This window comes from Lolium rigidum, chromosome 3, assembly GCF_022539505.1.
Source record: "Lolium rigidum isolate FL_2022 chromosome 3, APGP_CSIRO_Lrig_0.1, whole genome shotgun sequence".
Taxonomy (NCBI): domain Eukaryota; kingdom Viridiplantae; phylum Streptophyta; class Magnoliopsida; order Poales; family Poaceae; genus Lolium; species Lolium rigidum.
Genome location: NC_061510.1, coordinates 372,550,827 through 372,559,696, shown reverse-complemented (window position 1 = coordinate 372,559,696; position 8,870 = coordinate 372,550,827). Strand labels below are relative to the sequence as shown.

The 8,870-nt window shown below is 47.8% G+C and overlaps 1 protein-coding gene across 1 annotated transcript; it reads right to left on the bottom strand.

Moving 5' to 3' along the window:
- Nucleotides 1-876: 876 nt before the first annotated feature.
- LOC124697443 (pentatricopeptide repeat-containing protein At3g04750, mitochondrial-like) lies at nt 877-2,766 on the bottom strand. Its single transcript, XM_047230031.1, has one exon. It carries the CDS (start codon nt 2,764-2,766, stop codon nt 955-957), a length of 1,812 nt encoding a protein of 603 aa, XP_047085987.1. The 3' UTR covers nt 877-954.
- Nucleotides 2,767-8,870: the final 6,104 nt, after the last annotated feature.

Here is an 8,870-nt window from a genome sequence, read left to right as displayed (position 1 = left end):
CAAGTTTTCACCTTGTTACATCTGGCATTATTGTACGTTCTTGGACTAACAATCTTAATTAAGCGACATCTGAAAGGAACAATGCCTCAGGAACAAGCATATCCTGCTTCACTCAAATATGACTAAAGTTGAAGTAATATACTTATATCTTAGTATATGTAGAACTTGCATCAAACAGTAACTGACAAGAGAAGTGCAGGTTTCTCAACGAAGATAGAGCATACCAAACAGTTTGATGTTCTCCCTAGAAAATACAATGTTCATGCTTCTCTTCGTAAGGAACTTACACTGCCAAATCAGCATATGATGCTCTCTTCCAAGGAACAATAAAATCTCCCCAGTAGAGTTCAATCTGGGATTGCTGGGCTCCTCTCGAATGCTAAGTGTTTGCTTGGCTTGCAGTGGCTGATCGCTGTTGGACAGCTGAGCCACCTATGACACAGACTGACAGACAACGACACATGTGCTCTCTGTGATCAAGCCACTGAATTCATTTTTCATCTTCTGACGCAATGCTCCTTTGCTCAGCATGTGTGGCACCTTGGGATCCAACCCTGCATGTCGCCACCTGAGTACCTGACAATGACTTCACTGCTTGGTTTAAGTCTGCTGATTCCAGTGCACAACCCTCCATCCAAACACGAGTCAAATCCATCATCATTCTAACAATGTGGAGACTTTGGAAGCTGCACAATGACTGCGTTTTTTTTTTTTTTTGCAGGTTGATTGTGTTTTCAACGGAGCCACCCTAGCAAGCTTGAGCTTGTCCACTCCATTCTTGATGAGGCTAGGCTGTGGATGTTAGCCGGCGCCAATGCACCTCATTGGCTACCGCTCCATGCTCAGTCTCCAGATGTTTAGCTCTGTAGGCTAGCGGGCTCTGACCTTGTATAGTTCCAGTTTTCCTTTTTCTTCATTTTTCTGAGATTGTTTACCCTTTCTGTCAAAAATTTATTACACGGCATCATTAATAGCCAAACCACTAGCACCTGCTGCTTTTCTCACGCCTCTTCTTTCCATAGTCTCTCTAACTTCGTCACTGTAGTTCCAGTGACCACCAGCAGCATACAGGTTAGAAAGCAAAACATACCCACCCTCTTCTGCGGGTTCAAGACAAAGGAGTTCTTCCGAAGCAAGCTCTGCAACTTCGGTATTCTGACAAGCTGAACTTGCACTTAAAATGGAACCCCATATAGAGCGACTTGGTTTCATTGGCATAGTCCTAGCCAGTCCTACTGCATCAGACAGCCTACCTGATCGTGCAAGGAGATCAACCATACAGCCAAAGTGTTCTATTCCTGGTTCAACGTTGAAGCTTTGTTTCATAGTATCAAAAATCTTACACCCTTCAGCTAGCAGACCAGCATGACTACATGCACTCAGAACAGCAACCAAGGTCACGCCATTAGGTGCTACACCCTCCTTTTGCATACTCCAAAACAAGTCCAATGCTTTGGCTCCATGGCCGTGGAATGCAAGGCCCGATATCATCGCTGTCCACAAGGTAACATCTTTATCCAAGGCCTTCTCAAACACAGCATAGGCTAAATCAACATTTCCACATTTGCAATACATGTCTACGAGAGCAGAAGCCAGGAAAGCATCTTGAGTACCATGTTCTTTAACCACCCAACCATGGACACTCTTTCCTGGATTCACTTCCCCTTTGCCTATAGCTGCAGAGATCAAAGTAAGAGCAGTAACCATATCAGGTCTTATACAACTGGCGATCATGGCATTAAATAGCTCCACCACCGCAGCGAATTCTCTGCATCGAGCATACCCAGCTAGAAGAACGTTCCATGATATCAGATCCCTGCAAGGCGCATCAGAGAAAAACTTCCTAGCAAGGTCCAACATGCCAGCATCAGCGAACCCTGAGATTATGGTGTTCCACGAAATGTCATCCTTCTCCCAATCTTCAGCAAAGACTCTGATGGCAGTGTTCATCTCACCACATTTTGCATACATGTCTAGAAGGGCATTGCTCAAAATCAATCCCCTGTCTGCTATACCCATCCTCCGCAGGACCGCGCCGTGAACGGACCTCCCAAGAAGCGTGTTCTTCAGACGTCCGCAGCAGGAGAGGAGAGCGACAGCAGCGTACTGATCAACACCAATCCCCCTCGACGCCATACCACGGAAAAGCTGCAGCGCCTTCACACTGAACCCTCCCTTGGCGTACCCTGACAGCATGATGTTGCAGGACACCGTGTCCAGCACGGGCGCACACCGGAACATCGCCTCGGCCGTCCCCGCGTCGCCGGCGTCCAGGTACATCTTGATGAGCGAGTTCCGCAGGTACACGCGCGAGTGCAAGCCGTTGACGAGGACGTGCGCGTGTACCTGCTTCCCGACCGACGGGCACTCCACGGACCTGAGCAGCGCTAGGAATGTCCGCTCGTCGGGGGTCGCCGGCGACGCGAGGATGGACTTGTAGAGAGCGGCCGAGCGGCTCTGCGAGGGGGAGAGCGCCGCGAGCGCCAGGTTGTAGATGTAGAGGTTTGGGCGGGGCGTGAAGTGGTCGAAGAGGAGCAGGCCCTCCCGCGTGTGCTCCGGGAAGGCGACGGTGGCGAAGTGGAGGAGGCGGCTCATGGGGAAGGTCTCGAAGGCGAGGCGCAGGCGGAGCATGTGGGCGAGGATCGCCTTGAACGGCCGCGCCCCGCCCCGGCACCGCTCCAGGAGGACCAGCGCCGGGTGGTCCAGACGCAGCGAGACGGTTGGGTCCCAGGGGCGCGCCGCGGTGGTGGCGGCGGCGGTAGCCATCGCGGAGGTCGCGGAGTGGGCACGTGTGTTGCAGGGTTGGAGGGAGGAGGGGGTTCTTGCCGCCGGCGCCGCGCGCGTCCGAGCAAGTGTGGCTCCGCCGCGGAGCCGGCGGCGGTCGGCTCCACCGAGTGGGGAGCGCTCGGCGGCAGACGGCGTCGCAGTGGAAGGCCCAGTAACTTCCCCACTCGGCGGCACCGCGTGGCAGTGGAAGAAGGCCCAACTGCTAACCACACGGCATCCACGCCTTAACCTATAGCCCACTTTATAAAAGGCTTCAAGCCCACACAAGTTTAGTCCATCCCAGAAGGAAGTTAGGTAATTCGAAAAAAAGGAATTGAGGGCCATCTAGTGAACAATGTAATTGTTTGTAGCTATTTTGTGTACTCAAGGTTTTCCAGTATATTTGACAATAATCTTGAAATATCTCTGAACTTTAGAGGTCCTTTCCATGATATTTAATGGTACCAAAATAGACATAAATACATGCATACAATGCAAGTCATCTAAATGGCAAACCGTTAACATAATGATGACATATAATAATGTACATGTTATCTCAGAACTAAAATAGTTCATTTTAACCAAAATAATTAAGATGCAATGTCTCGAAATGGAAAAATAATTTTCATCTTTCTTAAAATATATGTTTTAACTTTGTATCAAGTGTTAAAGTTTGAATTTATGTATAATAAATGGTTGTACTAGTTATGATTGTATGTAAATAGAGTGAGTATAGAGAAGTAAAAGATTTTAGTATAAAATTAAGGGTCCGTCTAATTCTCAGCTAACTGAGAATTAAGCTAAAGTTAGATTACGTCAGCCATGTCCGTGTAGCAGCCGGGAGACATCTAAAGGCATAATAGAGGCACTCCCATGGGGTACCCTGGTAAATCAGATTTGAGTGGCCATTGATTTTACCTCCGCGAATGACCGTCTGCTTCTTTTTACCGTGATGTATAAAAGGTGCAGCCAAAACTCTAGCTCACCCAATCGCCTCGCACCCAACTCCTCCCCAATCCCCTCTCGTTCTTCTCGTGCCGTGTCTGGCGGCGCCGCTCCGCCTCCCTGACTGCCCACCTTCTCCTTCTCCCACGCCCCATCTCCAACCCCCATCCCCTGCTCCACTCTACCTCCCTAGACGGCCGCCGGCCAGCAGGAGCAGCGAACCGCCGGCGCAAGTGATGACGTTGGGACTCCAAGTGCAGAGTGTTGTGTCAGCAAAGTATTTTCCCCACAAGGGTGACTTGAGGGTTTATATTGAACTCTCGGGAAACTGGACGAAAGAGTATTCTCTTCTCTCTTCTTCTAGCAATCCTGCAGGTAGAGTAAATGCTTTGTGTCCCCAACTTCACCGTGTGATTGTCAAGCACAAGGTTTCGTGTAAGTAAATAACACAAGTAGAAATAAAGCAGGTAAAAACTAATCTAGATAAAATAACTAAGTAAAATTGTAAATAGGTTGATTATTTTTGGTGTTTTGGATGCAAATAAGAAGTACATATGAAGTTATGGAAAGTTTCTATCAAAGTTATTGAAGTTTCCGTTTCTACACATAACCTAAAATGTTGACCAACGGGGGAATGCATTCCTTAGCTATATGTTGTTAGGTAGTATGAGACTCTCTATCTCTCTCCGCGGATGGACGCTTGGATGATAACCTGGTTTAAAGCCCACCCCTTCTAGCAAAATTACCGCTAGATGGGGATTCAACCCGGGTGGGCTGGATGCAAACTCGCTAGCCTTGCCACAGAGTTAGCACTCAATTCTGAAAATAACAAAACGTTGAGCAACAAGGGAATGATCCTCACTTGATATCTGTTGTTAGGTAAGATGAGATTCTTCCCGCGGATGGACGCTAGGATGATAACCCGGTAAAAGTCCGCTCCTCCCAGCGAAATTACCGGTAGGTGGGGATTCAAACCCGGGTGAGCTGGATGCACACTCGCTATCCTTGCCACTGAGTTAGCACTTAGTTCAAAAAAAAAACGTTGAACAACGGGGGGATGATCCCTCCCTTGGATATACAATGTTAGGTAAGATGAGACTCTCCACGTGGATGGACGCTAGGTTGATAACCGATTTAAAGTACGCCCCCCCCCAGAGAAATTACCGCTAGGGGGGTTCGAACCCTCTAGGCTAGATGAGTACTCGCTAGACTTGTCACTGAGTTAGCACTCAGTTCTCAAAAAAAAATTGAACAACAGGGCAATGATCCCTCCCTTGGATATGCGTTGTTAGGTAAGATGAGACTCTCCCCGCGGAAGGACGCTAGGATGATTACCCGGTTTAAAGTCCGTCCCTAGCTCCTAGCAAAATTACCGATAGGTGGAGATTCGAACATGAGTGGGCTGGCTGCGCACTCACTAGTCTTGCCACCGAGTTAGCACTTAATTCTTAAAAAATCTTGACCAACGAGGAATCTATCCCTTGATTATACGTTGTTAGGTAGGATGAGACTATCTCCGCGGATAGACGCTAGAATGATAACCTGGTTTAAAGTCTGCCCCTCTGAAATTACCGCTAGACGGAGATTCGAACCTAGATAGGCTGGCTGCACAGTCGCTAGGTTTGCAAGTTAACACCTAGTTCTCTTTCTACACGTAACCTGACAACAACGAGTTGGAAAAACAGCTAATTACTGAGTACTCTGCATAATTAATTGCTGAGTCCTGTAGTACGTGATCACGTACTCTGCATATGGCAAGTCTTGCTAGCTGTTAGGTGCTGGTGTAGGAAACGGACTTTCATAGCTAGACTCATTGTCGAACAACTAGAAGTAGCCCATATAATAGCGATCATCAATTGCCGACGTTCGCATCGCTCGATCCAAGACAATGGGATCTCGTCGTTGCGAGCCCAAGAGAAACAACCGCAGCACGGGAATCCCTAGTAGAGATATGCTACACGAGATCCTGGTGAAGCTGCCCACCAAGCACGTCATACGGTCCTCGTGCGTCTCCAAGCTCTGGCGCAAAGTCGCCTGCGCCCCCTCCTTCCGCAGCCGCCACGCCATGTCCAGCCATGTCACCTCGGCCCGCACGGAGGCCTTGCTCGTCACAGAGAGGCGCCAGCCCGGCCGGAGCGACGAGGCCAGCGTATTCAACGCCTGCTGTGTCCCCATCCCTGCCAGCTACGGCCTCGCCAACGTCTGCAATGGCTTCCTGTGCTTCGTCCACGCGCGTGAAGGACATGAGGCACCTGCGGTGGTATGCAACCCTGCCACGGGCGAGACGGTGGCGCTACCCAAGGCTCCGCCGCTGATCACCTCCGACAAAAACTACCTAGATTGTATCTTCTCTTTGGGATTCAGTCCCTCCACCGGGGAATACAAGTTGTTCCGGCTGTTGTTCCGGTCATGGTTGTCGTCTACATCCTCCGAGCAGCGTGTCGAGGTGGACGTCTATACCCTGGGCGACAAGCGCGGGTGGCGCCGGCATTCATTCGATTCCCCGTGTTGCCCGTCTAAAGTTTCAGCGCCGGTGTCGATCCATGGCAAACTATACATGGTGACAGTTAGCTGGACGCATCACAGGAAACGCGAGAATCCCACGAGATTATTGGCCATTGACGTGGCGACAGAGCTGTGCTGCACCTACAATCTCCCCGACTACGAGACCGTACCCTACGAGCAGCCTACGGTCGGCGCCTTTGAGCTCAACGGCCGCCTGTGCTTCGCTGCACACATTACCAACTTCACAGAATCCATGAAAATCCACTTCTGGGTCATGTCGCCTCCACCGGAGGGCAATGACCCGCAGCAACCCTCTTGGGATCTGCGCTACAGCTTCCACATGCTAGGCCACCACTTTTGCTTCTCAAGGCCGTGGGGCTGCTGGCTTGACGATGATCAGATGCTGTGCTACTTGATGAATGAAACCTTGCACAAGTACGACACGACAAAATGCCCAGCGATTTCTGACGGTGGGTTTCTTCAGTGGGACAAGAAACTACATCTTCCTGCGGCTCCCTCAAGAGATAGATGCTTATGGAATGTCTGTGGGGGTTACCGGCCCACCCTTCTATCGCCTCTCTCCTTCGCGTTGCCACCGTCCCAATGCGACGATGAAAACAAACATCAATTTGAGCACGACGTGTTAAGCACAATACGATTGTAGGCTGCCAACGGGGTTTTGCGCAAGATTTTGCAAAAATTTCGTGCAAGAGGATTTCTGGTTGCCGGTAAAATAAAATAATTTATGTATTGGGTATGAATCAAAATATAGCTTCTGGATTAGACATTTTTATACTACTGTTTCTGAATGAGTAATTAGTTCATTTATATTGCTAGCGACTTTGATGTCCTTACTTCGATGAAATGATGGTTGTCTTTCTCTAGAATATCTCTCGAATGTTCCTCGTTTTGATTTGCTACATGCTGAAAGAGGAAGGATGAGGCATGAGTACTGATCAAGCCATTTAGCCGCCAATCATCACACACAAAGCAAAACAAAAAATTTATGTAATACAAAAGTAAGTAGATCGAGGAGTAGAGACCCCGACATTGGAACTCCAGTGGTACCTCTATTTTTTTAAAAATTAAAATCATATTTACATATTTCACAAAAATCTGAGAATTTGTTTTGGATGTACATAATAGTCACTAGTAGGAATAAGTGTATAGGTAGAAGTTGAGTACTCCCTCCGTCTCAGTTCATAGGGCTTACGCGTGTCCCTAGATCGTAAATTTGACAATGATAATACAACATATGTATTACAAAATATATATCATTAGAAAGCTTAGATGCTCTACTTTCTAATGATATAATTTTTATATTATATAAACGATATTATGTTGGCTAAATTAACAACCTAGGGATACGCGTAAGCCCTATGAACTGGGACGGAGGGAGTAGTTAACTAGCAGCGCCCCACTTCAACGCACACCACTAAAAGTACTAATGGCATACAAACCTGCGGGCTACTAGTAAGGCATACTAGTAGGGTATGCTAAATTGTGCCTTCGTCAAATAAAGCTTAGCCAGATACAGCTCTATCGGGGAGCTTGCAAGTTTGTGTCCCCGATCTGGCTAGAGTTGGGATTATCTACCAGCCCACCTTGGTACATTAGCTTCTCTAGGACAACGATCTGCTGGAATCTTTTGGTCTACGCCGATCACTTCCTGACCGCTGCTTCTACAAGTGCTTGATTTTTTCCAAACTTCTTTGGGACACAAGCTTTACTATGCCAGAGGTCCAGTGGTGGCATCGAGCTTTCCTAAAGGTGCACCGTCAAAGGATGGAGAAGGAAGATGGTGCTGAAATTTTCAATAAGTTGTCTTTTTTTTTGTAAGCATGTTCTTGTAAGGGCTTGTCACAAATAATGTATGGCCTTAGGACTTTTCCACAAAAAAAACTAATAGCGACTCTATTTTATTGATGCATGTTTATGATGGTTATAGGTGACATGTCATTAGTATATAGTTAGCTGCTAGCTATAGCTATTATCCTTGCTCTTGGGGGGTTATACTGCTAGGGTTTGGCTAAGGAATGAAAGAAAACCGGAGAATGGATTTCTGGCACATGTGTTTGCCGAAAATTAGTGTCACTTGCCTAATGAGGTTCTAAAATGGAATTTCGATGTAAAACTCGAAAAGATTTCAAGTTCTCAAGCCTAATTAGGGATGAGGATGAACTAAACGTTCGGACAGAGGGAGGCATCAGAGCAGGAACGCATAAGATTTTTATTGGACTAATTACGTTGCCAAAATCACCTCGCCACTGACACTGTACGTAGGCTGCCTAGGCTTCGGGGGATAGAGGCGTCCGCCTCGCAGCCCCCTCCCTCTACGGCCAGGCTTGGTCGCATTAGGAGCTTGTCGACAAGCATGGCCATGCTATTTCAGGTTACCGTTTGTTTCCCATGATTTTGTTCTTAAATTCTCTCCTGGCCCCGTATTGTAGCAACTTGCTTCCTTCCCCCTGGCGAACATGTTCCCTATGTTTTTGGATGTCGTGGTGCCGAACAAATGTCCCTTGGTGGCTCATGGTTGGTAACCGAACAACGTGCCCTTTTTTTGCGAATAAAACACTGGCATTAAAAGAAACATCGAACAGTACAAAGCAGCCCAAGAAAAATGGAAATTACAAGAAGATCATTGAGAAGCC

Excerpts from the sequence above, each read along its gene's own strand:
- LOC124697443 (XM_047230031.1), bottom strand. The coding sequence starts at position 2,766 with ATGGCTACCGCCGCCGCCACCACCGCGGCGCGCCCCTGGGACCCAACC.